At 36.6% G+C, this 18,874-nt stretch overlaps 2 protein-coding genes across 4 annotated transcripts in view; one reads left to right on the forward strand and one right to left on the reverse strand.

Moving 5' to 3' along the window:
- The window catches only part of LOC127634840 (copine-3-like), a 320,664-nt gene that overhangs the window by 280,443 nt on the left and 21,347 nt on the right, over nucleotides 1-18,874 (forward strand). The window lies entirely within an intron of this gene.
- On the reverse strand, nucleotides 2,096-9,681 carry LOC127634842 (metalloreductase STEAP2-like). 3 transcript variants are annotated; one of them, XM_052114547.1, is made up of 5 exons: nucleotides 9,581-9,681; nucleotides 7,326-7,864; nucleotides 5,537-6,064; nucleotides 3,170-3,334; nucleotides 2,096-3,053 (listed from the first exon to the last, which is right to left on the reverse strand). In XM_052114547.1, the coding sequence occupies exons 2-5, from the start codon at nucleotides 7,824-7,826 to the stop codon at nucleotides 2,769-2,771; spliced, it is 1,479 nt and encodes a 492-aa protein (XP_051970507.1). In that variant the 5' UTR covers nucleotides 7,827-7,864; nucleotides 9,581-9,681; the 3' UTR covers nucleotides 2,096-2,768. The 3 variants fall into 3 exon arrangements, with proteins under 3 accessions (XP_051970507.1, XP_051970508.1, XP_051970509.1); XM_052114548.1 differs by lacking the exon at nucleotides 9,581-9,681 and adding an exon at nucleotides 9,363-9,484; XM_052114549.1 differs by having other exon boundaries at nucleotides 2,852-2,868.

Consider the following 18,874-nt stretch of genomic DNA (forward strand, 5'->3'; position numbering starts at 1 on the left):
TTTTAATAATCCACATTTCAATTTAGCCTAAACTTTCTATTTTATTGAATTGAATTATTGAAAGTGCATGGAGTACTTTAATATTTATATATCATCTTAAGGTATTCTGCCTAACTTCTCAATTTGTGTTCCACTGAAAATCATATGTGTTAGGAATAACATGAGGGTGAGTAAATAGTTTTCATTTAACTACTTTAAGGCAAGGTGCATATATACTCCCAGATTTTCATTTATACCTCAATACAGCTAAATATGTAAGACTTCTTCCTTGTTCCATACCATCTGCAGAATATTAAACAATCAGAGGTATCACAGTAACAACAGGCCTCATGGCAGAACATTACACATGCACATTCTGCTACTGTACGCCTCTCATCCACAGAACAACAGCTGAAAATATAGCGAAACGCAAGTTTTCAAATTAAATCGGAATAGTGTGGTTGTGGCCTAAACAATGTAAAGTGTGCACATGTTAAATTTGTACGTTTGTGCAACTAAATTGTGCCAAAGAAATGAACAAAAAAATGACTAAAACAGCAATTGCAAGTGGGGTGGCCAATGGGGTCCATTTTGGTCCATGGTGGCCATGGCGACCCCTGGCCACCCCCCAGCTCCGCCACTATGGATAGAATCTATAGTTCATAGGCTACAGTAGAAAAACATTAATATATAATAATTGTGTGGCAGTTTTTTGACTGGTACATGTTTGTCCTCTATGGACCTCTGAGTAACTTTTTTTCAATTGATGCCCAAGGGTTAAAAAAATGACTTAAATGTGAAGTTTATTGTAGGGCTATTACAGTTTGGGGCGATAACATGTAGCAGAGAATAATAGATAATTCCTCCTTGTTTGTTGATCATTAGTGATAATTAAGACCGATCACTCACAGTCTTTCAAACTTATCGGTAGCGCATTTGTAACCATGTGTCTGTTATCAACTCAGCGTGCTGCCAGAAACAATCTGACTGTATTTGCAGGGAAGTTTGAGTTTCCTGGTAAACACTGTTCGCACAGCAGTGATGAGACATGGGGCCTAAGGTCCAGTCCAAACAAAATAACATCATGGCGTTTCGTCTACACGTGGATGACCCTCCGCCAAGGGCAACAGATCGTGATAATGGATTCATAAAACATTTAACAGCATGTACTAAGACAGAGTGGACCTCCGCGCAGCAGTCCTGTGGACATTGAGATAGGCTCTCTGCTAATCTCATCACTGTACTTCTTATTATACTCATAGTGCTTGAAAGACCTCAAGGGTTCAAATATGCCTGTTGAGATTTAAACTGAACACTGTAGCAACGAAACTATTACATTTATGGTGTATTAATGGCCCAACATTGTGTGTACCCAAAATGCTCTATTTGTAATGGAGAGGTGCGCCATCTGCTGGCAAATGCTCAATGTTTGCAATAGTGAAAGCATAATGTTTTTGCATTCAACGAATCTAACGAAAATGTGAATTCTTTCATAGCTTTTCCAGACTTTTTCTACAGTTTTCAGTGTTGGTGTGGAAACATGTTCAATTCAGTTAACATAAAACCAGTTGCCTTTACCACGGGACATTCTAAGGTGGACAGTGTCCAAAAACTGTAAATTAAAATAATGAATGTCCAGTCATTAAATTAAATAATCTTACCCATCAAATACTAATAAATTTTATATATGTGATAAAATATACTAGGCCTGGAATAGAACAATATGAACTAGATCAGTAGAAATAAAATTATTATTTATTTGTGCGTAGAAGCATCTTTGTTATGAATTTGTTTTTTAATTGTCCATTATTTTCTATGTGAGGGCAAGGGTTCCCCTTACAAAAAAACTACTGTGGAGGTACTCCATAGAGGTATCAAATGGTAATACATGGTATTTTAATATTTAAATACCTTGTTACTGAATAATTAGCATATTCATATACTGTTGCATTACATGGTATTTAAAGAATACCAACATCCAAACATGTACCATGTCCAAATATACATTGTAATACTAGGGTTGTAATTTAATTACCATAAAAGATTTGATCAAATATTGTCATACATATCAACAAAATAATTCAGAACTTCTTGGAGAGACTTGTAGTGTATTATTTATTGGTACCCACCAAACATAAAGTGACTTTGTGATAACACAGAACATCGGAGGCAGACAGTGTTGCGCAACAAGATAAGCGACACACAGTTGTTTTCAAGACAGTTCACAAGAAACAGTGTAGAAAAGAGGGAGACGGTCATTTTTAGCATGAGTCTTTGCAGGTCTTTGTCACTGTGTTTTAACTTTTTAGGTTGATTTGCCAAATGTCATGGTGAAATAAGACATACTTATCCAATACCCAAAACTTGAATTCAACACTAAAATTGTACCTGTGTTATACAGTGATGCTTAAAGTGATAAAAACCAGAATATGTCACAAATCACTTTAATTTAAAAGTTGTATAAGACCCAATCAAACTGCAAGTCTGTTACATAATTAAACTAACATAACATTTCTTCAAAAAAGGCCTTAGGACCTTCAACAGGGCATCCAGTCACATGACTACCACCCTACCAGAACCAGCTCTTGTAGTCACATGAATTCACATTTTGTTCCATTTTGCCAGTCCAGTTCCAACTGAACTCCTATTCATAAAACAGTTGGAACGCTTTCTACAAACAAATCTTTGTGTCCTGAAAGCACTTGAAATGTTTGTTTTTATCTTACAGAAGGAATGTCTATTGGTTGGGCACAATGAGTATATGATTAGCACTAGAAACAGCAGTACGGTTACATGATTGTGACCCTTTCGGGTGAAATGTGGGCAGCAGGTCTCTCGTTGTTGGTGTTGTTTTGATTGGAGTCTAATCCACGTCTGATCCGCTTAAGCCTGCAACTCACACAGGGAAACAGCAACACGATTTTTCCGATTATCACGGTGACAGGGAGAACCAGTGCCAATACAAAATTGGGTGGCATGTAGAAGCGATAAGACTCCTCCAGAAATGCCCGCTGCCAACCGAAAAGCAGGGCGTGGAACGTGGATATGAGCAGGGCGATATAACCTAGAGTGGACTGACAGAATGTGAACACTTGTAATTCTTTGATATTTTAAAGGACAACTTGGAACATATTTTTAGTGGAGAGCAAGATAGTGAGGTGAAATTATCCATCAGTCACTCTCGTCATACCTGGATGAAACTAAACTCTCGCCAATTGAGAGCATTGTGGATCGAGGGAATGGATGTGACGGCCAATAGAGAGAGAAGACCCAGACCCATAATGCCAAAGGAAACATACATCTCCACCCTCCAAACTTCCTCTTCATTCCATGAGTTCTCTATGTTCGCATGTACCTAAAGAGAGAAAAGGGGAATCAGATAATCCGCTTTGTGCAATTGCGCAAATGTTTGTTTTCTCTAGCAGAGGTTTAGTATGTTGGTTTCAAACACCTAGTTCAAAACCCTCTTAAATTTAAATATTTTTTTAATGAAATCTACCCTCCAAAGTAAATTTTCACTATTGTCACATTTGTGCTATATCTCGGGTCAACAAATGGACATAATCAAACCACTCTGGCACAAGGGCCAGCTATATTATGAAGACAGATTTGTATAAAAAGGTTTAAATGTGTTCTTAGGACAAGGGTACATTTCATTAAAGTCAGTCCGAGGCATGGTCACACGTGTTTTAAATGAAATAAATGTAAACAATTTATCAGTTACTTTCATTATTTTTGTAAGTAACCTTTTACATTTTTGTTGTTTCATGAATAATTTTGTGCTTCATATTTGTTTACTTTTTAATTTTGGCCTAAAGTCTGTAAAAGGCTGTCTAATGCAAGTGTAGATTTAAAAAGAGGTGTAGATTTTGTTTTGGTGGTGTGATGGGGGTGACGGGGGAACGTGTCAGTGTTCACATGAAACCGATTCCAATGGTTTAATGGCAGGTTCCACTGACAACTTTCCCTAAAATAGTGTGACAACAGACCCCGCAAGTTGTCACAAGAGGTCAATATGTGTATAATGAACTGTATTTTTTTCCTGGGCAAAAAAAGTGAAAAAGTTTTTTTGTAGTCAAGACTTTAAGGTATGTGGCAATTGACTGTCAAAAATAAATCTACCCTGAGACATATTCACTGGAGCAAAAAAGTGTGAAAATAACCCCCAGTCTCTATTTTCAAATTGATTGATTGATTCTTGTAAAAACAAAAATGCACCCGCTATATATTACATTACATCATACACTTATGCACTGCATATAAGAACATATAAGTTCTAAAAGTCTAAGACCACATTGAAAATCTGGGATTTTTTATTTTATTTATTTAAACCTGAAAATAAACAGAAAGTTATAGAATTTAAAAAAGAAAAGAAAAATAGTAATATTAAATAAATACATTAAGTCTCTAATCAAATGTAATAAAACTTGTGATATTGACCATTTGGCTGAGCTTGATTCAGTCATGGACAGTGGTTCCACGTGTTTGAAATGAGTTGTCTTAAATTAAAATTACCATGTAATTTCAGCTGAAATATTTCAAGTTGAGGGAACATAACTGAATCAAGTAAACCCAACAAAATATAAATATTTTTAATGATACGCTAAAGAGGATATATTAGCATGCTAAACTTGCTTCTTAATGCAACTTGGTCACCATCTGTAGACTACTCAAAATGTACCGGACCTCAACCCAGGCTCAAGCTACAAACTTGACCATGATGGTTACCCCCCAAAACTACAACATAACAGAAATTCTTCTAAATTTCAACATAACAAAACATTCAACACTAACTAGTCTCCCCTTTATATTCATCTTTTTTCAAAGACATGTAAAATAACACACTGAGACACTTACAATGGAAGTGAATGGGGGCCAATTTTTGTATCTTTAAAATACTCACTTTTTCAAAAGTATAACCAAAAGACATAAAGGATATGCATGCAAACATGATTTTAGTGTGATAACATCACGTTCTAACCTCTTCTGTGTAAAGTTAAAGCCAATTTTATAACTTTGTTGCCATGACAATGTCAACAAACCCTAATATGACTGTAACAATTTAAATTTAAATAACTTTACAGCTCAAATGATACATGAGTTTTAACAGAAGAATGAATTTAAGTGCTTTTATAAAATTAGAAGCTTCACATTTCTGTGTTTAAACCCTCCAAAAAATTGGCCACATTCATTTTCAATGTTTCCATTCACTTCCATTGTAAGTGCCTCACTGTAACCTAAATGTTTGCTTTATTAAAGAAAAGGAGGGGCAAGTCGAAATTAAGTTGATTGAGCTTAATTTATGTTAAACTTGGAACATTCCTTTAAGTTCCCTAGGTTACTGAACATTAACATGGGAGGATTAAGTTAAATTGATGTAATTGATAAAAATGTATATAATCTGTAATGTAAAATTAGAAAAATGCTTATATACTGTAGGAACTTATTCCAAATAATGATTTTGATACAAGTATGAATTTTGACATTTTTAATTTTACAGATTAGGTGCAAAAAGTAAAATTGCAAGATCTCAAAGATGTCAAATTAATACACACACCTGTTGATAGGCCATGTTGAGCACCAGATATCTCTCTGAGCGTCTCATTGGCAGGCAGAGGCTGTATAGCACGTGTATGCAGGCAAAGAAGAAACTCAACAAGCCAAGCTGTTTGCGGCTCTCCAGCCAGCCCTCCAACCAGGGTGGGAAACGGCGGTACTTTGTCCCATAGATGAGCTGGTACACAGCTGCTAGCTGTCCTGCTAAATACACCAGCGCTAGCAGAACTATGGCCACCATAGGCAGCGTTCTGTTCACAATCTCTATAGGAATCTTGTAAAAAAAACTCTGTCTGGTCTTTAAATAAGGATGGATAATGTCCCGCACAAAGGAATAGGCAAAGAAGAAAATGGAAAGGGCGACTGCTGTCAAAACAGGCCCTTTCCAGGCTGTAAAGAGATGTAAGGGCATGTTCTCAATCTCTTTGGCAGAGGACAGGGCGCCCATGTCCACAGGGATGAAATTAAGTTGACGGGCCATCTGAATAAGCTGCTGTCGAGCATCCACTGAATTACTGCAAATATAGACCTATATAAAAGGATGAGACATTTTATAATATTTTATTTCACAGCAACAATTAATGGATGCATGATCGGTGACCATGTCGGTATTGGACAAGTTAATGGCTAATACAGTATCTGAAGTAGAAAATGTGAAAAAGTTTGAAATTTAAACAGTATACTGGAACCTATTTTCTACATCAGGATAGAACAGTATTAGATGGTTATTCATCTTTTCTACTGTACATCTTCTGTAAAGCTGCTTTGTTGTGAAAGGCGCTAAACAAATTAAAATGACTTGTCTTAACTTGACTGTTCAGTATGTTTTGATGCCTGATTTCACTCACATTGATTGAAGCTTTACTGTGCACAACAAAATAAATATACTGAATATTTAGAATTTCAGCCATTAAAAGATACTTGAGGCACCATTTGGGGTTCCTCAGATCACAACACTGAAGGGACCCTTTGGATAACTTCTAGGCAACCTTTCCAATAGGGCACTTCTTTAAGGAGGTTACAAATTTGAACATGTTCCTGCAAGAACTCTGCCAATGGACTGCCAATTTTTCCTCCAATAGCTAACTCATCATAGCGAGAAGGTGAAGAATGGGTCCATTTATATATTATGGGGTCCATATATTCAGAGGGTATCTGAGGCACCTTCACAAGGGTCCAAAGCAGTTCTCCGGAGGGTTCCACTAGTGTCTACCAGAGGAACCCCAAATGGTGATTTAAGTATCTCTTTATTTTTTACAGTGAATAATTATTACAATATTTTTGGCCAAAATGTTTGTATCTGTGCATCCCAAGTAGCAATAAATCAATGGCATTGAAAACATTAAAGACAAAACCATTTCCAATGAACTACTGGTCTGAATGATTCTATGAAGGTGAGTAAATGATAAGAGAATGTACATTTTTGGGTGAACTATCCCTTTAAAAGCAGAATAAGCTGCTTGCAAAATGAGACCTTTAGCCCAGCATGTTTAAAATAACAGTTTGAACAATGTCATTATTTTTGCAATTCCGTTAAGTGACGCTAGTGGTGCAGAAATTATAAACTAAACCTTTAGAGGGATAGCTTTCTTTCATCCATGAAACACAAAAGAAGGCAAAATGAGCCCCAGGCACCATTCACATTCATTGTATGAAAAAAAAGATGCATGTGAATGGTGACTGAGATTAACATACTGCCTAACATCTCCTTTTGTTTTCCATGTAGGAAATAAATTCATACAGCTCTGGAACAACATGAAGGTGAGTAAATGATGACATCATAAACATACCTGTCGACTAGAGTCTCTGGGGCCTGACTGCATGGCCCATGATGAGATCACATTGAATCCTTTGACCACAATGGATTCTGAGAAGAGGGAGGCTAAGTACTCTGCATTTGATTCTGGATACTGGTTCACCCGTCTGTTATTGCTGACGTCCACCAGTATTTTCCCCACCAACAAGTGTTTGATGTCCCAAAGGGAAGAATAATGCTCTCTTCGAATGGCCAGGAACACAATGGTGGCCTTCCCTACTGCATCCTCATTATGGGTCACATCCACCACGTGTGGGAACGATTCGGCAGCCCTCTTGGGTTGCCGACTTCCCACCACCACGTGAAAGCCACTGCGGAGCAGCCGGATGGTCAGGCTTTTGGAGAAGTCCCCAGAACCAATGATGGCAACTGTGTGTTTGCTGGGTCCCTCCTTGGACCCATTCTTCAGCCCGTTGGGAAGGAAGCAAACTTTGGGACTGTTCGGACTACTGCCCAGCATGGAAATGGAGTCCATTTTCAGGTATGAAGCAACTTGCGCTGGATCTTAAGACACTAATGGAATTGAATATTTTGTTAAAAGAGATATACGTTTCTGAAAGATATTAGGATGACCAAGTAAGACCATACAGTTATTATTCCCAATATCATTTGGCAGCCAATTTTAATAACAATCTGTCCAGCTTCTAAATTTTCCTAAACGTTCTACACTCTAAATATAGCCTATATCTAAATAATCTCAGCAAAAAAGAAATCCCTTTTTCAGGACACTGTATTTTAAAGATAATTTTGTAAAAATCCAAATTATATTTTATGTCACATGCATTTGAGTATGATAGGTCAAAACACTGAGACATCAAGTGCATAAAATAATAGCAACATTATGAACATTAATGACCATAAATATCAACAGTAATAGCATTTCTAGGTCAAAGCTTTCATTTAAAAACACTGAAACAAGTTTGACCCTTACTGATTACTGATGGTCCATCATTACAAAGCCATTCCAGCAATTCCAAAGCTGAGATGCAAGATATTATCTTTTGAACAGCAAGAATATTCTAAAAGAGCAGACTAATTAAAAACAGCAGAGATCTACCGAGTCACACAAGCAACATTTGTGTTAAGTTTTCTGTCAAGTTTCATGTAGTGGACTCCACTGCATCAGCAGCAACAGTAGAGCAATGGGTTTGTTTCATATTGGTGCACATTTTGCAGTTGAACTATGGTGTATCCTGTGGGTTGGACCCTTAGAGATGGCATCCACTAGATCTTTTTAAGTAATTATGTTCAATGTTTGAGCTGCACACCACATATTGGTCTAATTTCATTCTTAAGAATGTAATTATCTCTATAGATCCAGTGGTTAAATGCTAAGGTAGACCGCTCCATCTTTACCTGGCTGGCTAGTTGCGAGTATCAGTCTCCCCCTCTCTTCCGAAAACACTTGAAGACTTACCAAACAGGTCTATCGCAGTGTGCTGATTTAGAATTAAAAATGTAACAGATTGAAAAAAGAGAATGAATAGGATGATAAATAAATTATTAACATTACTGCCGTTGCCTTGTTATTATGTAATCACGTGAAAAAAGTAACTGTAGTCCGATTACAAGTATTTTAAAATGTAATTTAATTCAATTGCAAGTACTTGATTTATGTAATCTGATTATGTAACACATATTACATGTAATCCGTTACTATCTATATATTACTGGTAAAAAAAAAAATAGGCTGCATTTTCTGTATGCAAAATATAATTCTATGTTTAAATTTCCTTTTTGGGGACATGACATTCAGTGTGGTTTTATTCATACACTTAATATTTATAGGAAAATCAACCAGCTCCACAGGTTGAAGGCATAGTCCAGGGTTTTCTAATACCGACATTCTGTTTTCTAATGTATGCCAACAGAATAGAATAGAATAAAATAGAACATAATAGAATAGAATAGAATAGAATAGAATAGAATAGAATAGAATAGAATAGAAGCTCGAATTAAATTCTGTCTTCTTCAATAGCCAACCATGACTTTGAAATCTAAGATAACTGACCTGTTTGTGTGCCGACGGTGATTTGCTCAATTGGAAACAATGCTTTAATATGATTCAAATAAGAATCTAAAGTGTGTCTACATATTTTCCAGTGCAGGGGTAAATGGATCTTTAAATTACGCATTATGCTATTAGCGATAGGATAGCGCATCTGACGCAGCCGCTTCATAAATATGCCATTGGAAAAAAACATCTCAAGGTTATCGGGATAACGTTACCTGAAATGGAGTCAGCCGTGGTACCATCGAGCAAACAGATGTTATGTATGTCCCTCACCGGTGACTGTTCTCTCAGCTCTCTGTCCAATGACCCACGCTTGAGGCACAGAGAATTAGTGTCTTTCATTGGGCGACATGTTACTATGGAATACCTGTATATTATGGGACATAAACTCATCCTGCAGGGGGCACTTCACGGCTCACAAAGCTAAAGTTACTGTAGAGCCGCATTCAAGTATCAGGTAGTTATTTCGATTCAATAGAGATAATTGTAACCCCAAAAGTAAAATCTTTTAAATCTACTTATTAAAATTATTCGTATATGAGATGCAAATAAAATTCTGCAAGAGCAATCCGTATAAAATTATTTAAAAAACGCAATTTGCAGTAATCACAGACAACTGTAATTTGTCAATCCTGACTAGCGCAGAGAAAAGTAACAATTACCACGTGTCAAAGCAGTCTAAGGGGCAGTTCAGTCAGTTATTACATGAAACAAAACACGTTTTAAAAAATTTAAGTTATTTTTAATTTGACATGGTGTCTTAAAAAAATGCACTCCCTCGCAAGACGCTAAAAAAAACAAAGTGAAACGCGGAGAAACAGTCAAAGAAGTCCGTCTAGTGCGGACGAATACGAACATATTTTCGGTTTGAACGTCCCCTATAATCACTACATTAAAAGCGGACAGGACAATTATTTGCACCTTAATAATGACAATTTGAAACTTGAATAGTCCTTGAATTAAAAATACACAATAAATACATATAATATGAGCATTTTCAGGCCAACGTATTTGACCAGTTGTAAGTTCCGGGCCACTGTATGCCCCGCCTATTTTCATACACACCTTCATGATAATGGCTGTTCTTTCTTATCATATTTTTATGTTACATGTTGCAGCGCTCAGAGGTAGCGCACTGGCACAGCTGCTTTAAGAACTGACCTCTGCAGTTCATCGCATCTCCTCATATGCGACACAATGCTTGCGAATTCTCTCATAACAATGACCAAATGTGGTTTCTATGCTGGTAAGTGAAATGTTTTAGGTTCAAACCCATACCACAGTGCCCTTGAGCAAGAGGTTGGTTTCTCAGCTTGTTTTAACCATGTTTTGATATTTTCACTGGAAAACAATATTTCATGCAATGAGGATTTTTAAAGTTCTTGACAGATGATAAGGGATAGTGATTAGCATGGATATTACATGGATACTTCACAACTGGACATAAAATATATTTATTATGTTGGCTTGACTAGGCCCAGGGGTGGGTTTATGATTTCTGAGGCCTCAATCAACTGACCAACACTGGGCCCCATTTTGAAAATGTTTGCTAAATAAATTACATAATGGATTTTAAATCATCATTTTAAATTCATCCTATAAGCCCTACATTCATTCAAAATGTTTAATGAAATAAAAATGGAATTAAATGTAATTAATACATGTTTTCCAGTTTTTCTACAGATAAAAAAGCAATGATTATATACATACATTTATACAAAACACTTATGGTGAAGAAACACCGAAATGCGGTTCAGCAGTCAAGGATGTTCGTCCTGTGCATTTACATAGGAAAACAATGAAAAACAGAGGAGACGAACACAAAAATACATTTGGTGTGAACGGCCCCTAACTCATCCGTTCGCGCGTATCTGAGCGTGTGAGTGAAACAAGTTTGGAAGGCCTATATATTTTTTCATAAATTACAAACCCAAAGTTCTACTGACCTGAACCAGGCAGCTTCTAACGTGAGCCACATTGAGAGCACTGACCATGGCGTGTTAGCGCGGGTACTCAGAACAACATGTCACCTCAAGTGGTTTTTGCATAGCTTTCCTAACAGGGTGGGGGCCCTCTCGACATCTGGGGCTCCACACACTTTCATGGAGGTTAAAACCGCTACTGACAAGGCCAACATACTGATATTCTACAGATATGGTATGGGTTCTCAAAAGTTTTAACTGTATCTCCTCCTTTACAGGTTTCAAGCTACATCCACCAAATTTGGCACAGACCTTCACACAGTTCTGACTCTGGTTGCTATGACGTTTCTAACTGGACTGTATATACCAGACGCGAACGGCATGGCACAATTCGACAAAAGCAAATCGTTCAAATTTTATTCAATAATGCTTTCAATTCTGGATATGCCTTGTCACACCGACAGTAAACTGATTCCCCTTTGTACTTTGCACTGCAGACGCATGCACAACTCTTGCCAACAAGACAAATAAAGGTCTTAGTTACGTCCAGTGTAGACAGCCTCATGGCATTGCAACGCAACATCACTCGTGGATGGTGTAGGAAGGGTGTTGGGTTTTCTTACAGTAGACGATTCAAAATCGTAAAAGTCCCATAGACTTACATTGATGGAATATTCAAACAGGCCAAGACTTGTCAAACTTGTACTGTCTGAGTTTTTAAAACTTGAAAAGTAAACAAATATCTACAGTATCTGTCTGTCTGTCTGTCTGTCTGTCTGATGGTTTGACTGATTATCTAGCTTGCTGGCTGGCTGTTTGTCTTTCTGTAATTTCTGTATACCCATCCAACTTCAAAAATAGTTTTCAAACAAGGTTTTTGCAAGCCAGAATCAAAGTTTCTCTTGACAGACTTTACCCATCTAGTTTGAAATTACTTTATTATATGAGAGGAAAGCGACTGCATGTGATAGTACTAAAAAATAAATAAAACTAGCACATCAACATAGAAAATCGGTTGCCTGGGACAGTTCATTTTAATGAAGTTTATTGGACATCATACATACAATTTGCCTCCTTTTACAGACAAGACATATATTAATCCTACACACAAACACATGCCCTCACACTCACACTCACACACACACACACACACACACACACTCACACACACACTCACACACACACACACACACACACACACACACACACACACACACACACACACTCATGTTGTGTTTCCATGTTTTATGGGGACTTTCCATAGACATAATGGTTTTTATACTGTACAAACTTTATATTGTATCCCCTAAACCTAACCCTACCCCTAAACCTAACCCTCACAGAAAACTTTCTGCATTTTTACCTTTTCAAAAAACATAATTTAGTATGATTTATAAGCTGTTTTTCTCATGGGGACTGACAAAATGTCCCCACAAGGTCAAAAATGTTGGGTTTTACTATCCTTATGGGGACATTTGGTCCCAACAAAGTGATAAATATATGCTCACACACACACACACACACACACACACACACACACACACACACACACACACACACACACACAAACTAATTAAGAATAATGAAAGTAGACTGTGACATTTAGCTACTGCATGACTGTTTCAAGCTTATTGATACCTTAAGGTCCTTTGGCAAGTGTGTGGACTAAAAGAGAGCCTACAGGAAAAACATGCTGACAGCAACATGTCAATTTCTCAAAAATTGCATGTTCCCTCTTTCCTCCAGTCTACCAGTGAACACTTTCGCATTGCTGTTTACCTCTCTCCTTTCTCACGTTTGGGAAACTTCAGGAGCAGCAAGAGCTCCAGTTATGCAAAACACAAAAAGCACTTTGTTCATGACTATATGAGTCTTGTAGAAGTAGAAGCCTATCGGGTAAAGGTCAGAGCAACATGGGAAGGCTGTGTAAGAATGCATAGTTATCAGTTTGGGATGTGAATAAACCCCTAACCCTAAGTATTAAACTTTAGTGCCCAATTTATCAGCCTAGCTTGTGCTAGTATGGATGTAAATAATACCATGCAGCTTGTTGAGGAAAGGTGTAATATTGTTTTAAAGTGACCAGTTTTTCACCTGGTGAAATTAGAAGAAATATCCCATACAACAAAATCGAAAAAGGAATAAATGTCTTAAGGACCAGAATATCAAGGAGACTTAGGCCAGTACACCCAGAGCCCCCTAGCAAAAACATGCAATGCACAAAAAAAAAAAACACCCAGAGCTCTTTGGCATCATGATGAGTTTTGCAGGGGTAAGCACCACCATAATTTTCTTGTAAATGTAAATATCTAGTTTATCGGCAGTTGTTTTAGAGCTTCTTCCTGAACTGTCATACTAAATAGCCATAGTGTGATTTCTGTATCATGAATATTAGTCCCAGTTTCTGGTCCTCTATTAAAATAGGTTTGTAAACTTTGCTCCAAAATAAAGAATGGGCATTTTTGCTCTATGGGAGCAAAAGGACATTAGAGAAAGAGTTACTTTGATTGTATTCCTACAAACTTGCATCAAAAAAGTTTATTGTTCTCACTTCACTTAGACTGGAAGTTTATATTTTTAAGCTCAACAGTCACACAAACTGAAGGCTTTGAAGGGTGCTAAATGTTTCATCAGTCAGTGCTCAGATGGTGGTCTAATTCAAGTTGGCAATTTCCCTTGCATCCACACTTATTACCATGCTATGATTTGGTGTCTGTCCCCATAAAAAAAAAAAAACTCTCACTTTCAGCACTGTTTTTGAAGACTGAATTTAGTTGAAGGTACAAGCGACCAGACTGAAAACCGAAATTATCATGTGTTTCTCTAACTTGCTTATGGTTTGTATGGGGACATTAGGACTATCTAAATTCTGCTCTGTTGGGCCCCTTCGTGCACAGTGCATAGTCGAATGGTAAAGTATCATTCATTTTATTTGTTGTATACTGACCATTTAAAACATATATAATATATACTATTATATATTTTTCACTTAAACTTGAAAAGAAACTCTGAAATTTTAAAAAGAAGGCCACTGGGTTTGTTTATATGTGAATATTTATGGTTTTAGAATTACATTTAGAATTTTTTGTGTTTATAAGTTGACACACTGTCTACACTGGGCGAGTCTGAGGCTTGAGGCTGTCTACCATAGATATCTATACATGTGGCTGTGTCGCATTTGTTAGCAGCATACGTCATCATACGTCTCTGTGGCAGGGCGGAGGGCGGGGCCGGGTGGTGATCCTACACACCCGGTCCCGTATTAGGCTAATTAAGCCTCCGAGGGATAAAGGTCAACTGCAGAGGATCGTGCGGGAGAGAGAGATCGTTTACGGACATGTCCGCCATGTGTGTGTTTATGTTGTCTTTTAAGTTTATCATTAAACTATTATTTATATCGTCAAGCCGGTTCTCGCCTCCTCCTTTCCATTTACATCATTTCCTTTAGTCTCGTTTCAAAAAAGCGAGTAGGACACTTCAAATGCAGCCTTAAATTGCGACCATTGTAGCAAACTGCAAATAAAATACATCTTCAAATGAATATATCATGGCAAACTGAAAATTAGCACCCAGTCTGTCATTTTCTAACATGACGAACTGTTTCCTCTCAAAAGCAGTTTATGCAGCAGTCTGAGGCTTCTTCACCATTCACTTGCATAAAGCTCTCCTTGTTGACCGTTCCAAGATGGCGCCGCGGTTGACATATCTAAAACAGCCCAAGAGACCTTATATTAATTTATATATGCTATTTATGCTAGCACCATCTTTGATAACGAGGCTGTGAGAGATATGGAATGAATGGTATAAAGCTGTAAAAAGCTCCTAGATCACGTCTGATTTTCCACAACTCATGATGTCTGGAGTTCGTTGTATACTGAATGTTCTTGGACAGATATTTTATCAATGTTTTGTATGTGGAATGACCCAAAAACACTTTAAACTGCAGTACAGCCCATCAAAGAGACTGTTAATCGATCCCTCATAGTCATTATCATTCCCATTAAAAATCAAAGATGGTGCTAGCGTGAATAAGGTCTATGAGGCATCTACGTATGTATATCTATGCTGTCTACAAGACACATCAACATGAACACAGTGTTTTTTTGTTTTGTTTTTGCTAAATAAAGAGACAAAGGCATGTTGATGGAGAACTTACATTTGTTGTTGCTTTTTCCAGGTATTTCATTCTCCCTAGCAGAAATGTATTTGAAGCTATGGCCACACAGATTAAAAAGTGGAGGACAGTGTAAACCTGTGCCATGGGAGAGGAGAAATGCATTTTGTATGTGCTTGACTGAGTGTTCATAAATTATATGAATATTTTGCCATCTTCTCAACCTCTCTTTGCACAGGTACTTTGAATTATTTTATGCAATACTTAAATATATTTCCTAACTAACCAGTTCACCAGGCCATGTCAGTATGATGTCACAGATCACAGTACCAACTACTGTAACCTGTACAACTTAATTGAAGGTAAAACAAAGTAAAATCAAAAGACAAAATACCAATCAAGGTCATTATATTTCTCCAGTCCACATGCATGTTTAAATCCCAGAAACAACATTTAAACAGTGCATCTTTACGCAAATCACCTGCAGAGTTTTATCATCTCTTCTGTGCAGGCAGGATATAAATCTCTATAAAGAGATCACCGGTGACTTCCTGTGCACACAGCAATTATTTACTTTTCTGTGTATAAAAATTTTATAAATTGAGAAAATGTTGTAGTTGCTATTGTATAACTCCACAAAAATACTCACAATACTGTTGTGATATTTTGCCTGAATTATGTAGTTTAATTTTTTTTCCCTTGACATTTTGTATTGGACATTTTATACTGCACACATTTTGGGGACACATATAGGAGACCTGAGTGTGTGTCAGGTGAGACACTATTTTCTACAGGGACATTGTGCTCTCAAAAGGCAGCAATATTCTCCTGTGGGTGCAGTTATCCATCATGGATCTTGTGCTCTCATCACCAGGTACCTCAACCACTGCAGTAGTGTTCTGTCACCAGTAGAGGGAAGTGTTTGCAAGTGTTTTTGTACTACGTTCTCAAAAGATTTGATCAAAGGGGAAAAAAAAAATATATATATATATATATATATATATATATATATATATATATATATATATATATATATATATGGCACCATTTTCATTATTTCAACTTTTGTTTTTAAATGTTTCATCTTTTAATTTTTAATTTTTTTCAATATTTTTTTTTTTTTTGTCTTCAACTTTTGCACATTTCTTTATATTACAGACCTGTGCAAAATATTTAGGCAGTTGAAAAAATAAAATTGTATAGTGGGGATGTTTTCATAAAAAAACTAATGAAGAATTTGTATCAATTAACTTCATACAAAGTGCAGTAAACATTAAAAAAAGAAACTAAATCAATATTTGGTGTCACCAACCCTATACCTTTAAAACAAAACTTGCACAGTTCTATGTATTTCAGCTGTCTCAGTTGCTTCTGTCTCTTCATGTAATCCTAGTCTGATTTGATGTTGAGATCTGGGCTCTGTGGGGGCCGTGCCATATGTTGCAGGACTCCATGTTGTACTACTGTTCTATTTGCAAAAGGAATGTTTGGAAATCTCAAACTGAAAGTTCCAAATGAAACACTAAAGCAGAAGATATAAAATAACTATTTTAAGAACTTTGCAGTTTTTTGCAGTTGATATATACACTGGTGGCCAAAATTTTGAATAATGTACAGATTTAGCTGTTTTGGAAGGTAATTGGTACTTTAATTCACCAAAGTGGCATTCAAACGATCACACAGTAAAAAAACAGCATCATCACTATTTCAAAAAAGTTATTTTTGATCAAATCTAGACAGCCCCCATTTCCAGCAGCCATCACTCCAACACCTTATCCTTGAGTAATTATGCTAAATTGCTAATTTGATACTATAAAATCACCTGCCATTATATCAAACACAGCTGAAAGACATTTGAGATTGTTAAATGAAGCTTAACATTGTCTTTGTGTTTGTTTTTGAGTTGCCACAGTTTGCAATAGACCGGCATGTCTTAAGGTCAATATTAGGTTAAAAAAAAATCGCAAAAAAGAAACAGCTTTCTCTAGAAACTCATCAGTCAATCATTGTTTTGAGGAATGAAGGCTATACAATACTTGAAATTGCCAAAAACCTGAAGATTTCATATGAAGGTGTACACTCAAAGACAAAGCACAACTGGCTCTAACAAGGACAGAAAGAGAGGTGAAAGGTCAGATGTACAACTAAACAAGAGGATAAGTACATCAGAGACTGTAGTTTGAGAAATAGACGCCTGTCCTCAGCTGACAGCGTCATTGAATTTTACCAACACCAGTTTCATGTATAAGAGAAGACAAAGGGGTGCAGGCCTTATGGGAAGAATTACAAAGAAAAAGCCACTTTTGGAAAAAGAATTACAACGAAACACAGACATTGGACAACAGATAATTGGAAATGAGTGTTATGGATCTTAACTCCATAGACCTTTTGTAGGATCAGCTAGACTGTAAGGTGTGTGAGAAGTGCCCGACAAGACAGCCGCATCTATGGCAAGAGCTACAGGAAATGTGGGGTGAAATGTCACCTGAGCATCTGGACAAACTGACAGCTAGAATGCCAAAGATCTGCAAAGCTGACATTCCTGCACGAGGAAGGATGATGAGAACTCTTTGAAGTAGTTTAAGAAGTTCTGACATTTGTTTTCAAATTGTAATAGTAATTTTTCACATTATTAATGTCCTGACTATACATTGTGATCAGTTGAATTCCACTTTGATGAATAAAAGTACCAATTTCTTTCCAAAATCTGTACATTATTCAAAACCTTTGGCCAGTGTTTTGGCGGCCAAAAGTTTTTTTCTGTATCCTAAATCCAACACCAGTTTATGGTTAATTCCTTATATTTATGCTTATTTCCTTATATTTCCTATATAACAACCTATAAGAAGGTTAAACTTTACCATGGCAGCAGCAGTGAGTCAGAGTTCATGGAAAAGACAATAGAGTCTCTGGAGTGAAAGATTTAAAATGTATCCTCTCAGGTGTGAGATGTTTAAGTAGCAGAAAGAAGAAATGTACTCCATTACAGCCCAGAATATTGCACAGATTTTTCACATTTACTGAGCCATTACAGTAGACTGATACCCACAATATTACACTGGTACCCACACAAGCCTTTTATAAAACTTTACAATCTTTTGCTTCTGTACCAGGAGGGGTAGACAGCATAAGAGTGATTATATGACTTACCTTAACAGTTGGGAGGTTTATTATCCTAGAAATATCTTATATTCATGATTCAAAGAAAATGTATTACAAATAGTCTATTATTTATGAAAAACAAACAACACAATATACTGTAAATACATTGATAAATGGACTAAAGCACTGGTAAATGATTTGTGCCATTTTGTTACATATTCTCTATTAGCTGACAAAATAAAATAACATTTAATTTATAAAATTAAGCTCAGCTAAATTTTCTGTTGATAAAGGAATAGCATTCCCTCTCATTTCTGGTTGTTCTCTTTTTCTGTATCTCTTATCATACCTATTCTCACATACAACTGAAA

The sequence above is a fragment of the Xyrauchen texanus genome, chromosome 42 (assembly GCF_025860055.1).
Source record: "Xyrauchen texanus isolate HMW12.3.18 chromosome 42, RBS_HiC_50CHRs, whole genome shotgun sequence".
In the NCBI taxonomy this organism is placed as follows: Eukaryota; Metazoa; Chordata; class Actinopteri; order Cypriniformes; family Catostomidae; genus Xyrauchen; species Xyrauchen texanus.

Bases quoted from the DNA above. Each gene is read 5' to 3' on its own strand.
- LOC127634842 (XM_052114547.1), bottom strand. From the start codon at position 7,826: ATGGACTCCATTTCCATGCTGGGCAGTAGTCCGAACAGTCCCAAAGTT. The intron at 3,335-5,536 runs GTGTGTGTATTA...TTCTCTCTTTAG, and splicing joins TCAACATGGCCTATCAACAG to GTACATGCGAACATAGAGAA. The intron at 3,054-3,169 runs GTATGACGAGAG...ACATTCTGTCAG, and splicing joins GAGAGTTTAGTTTCATCCAG to TCCACTCTAGGTTATATCGC.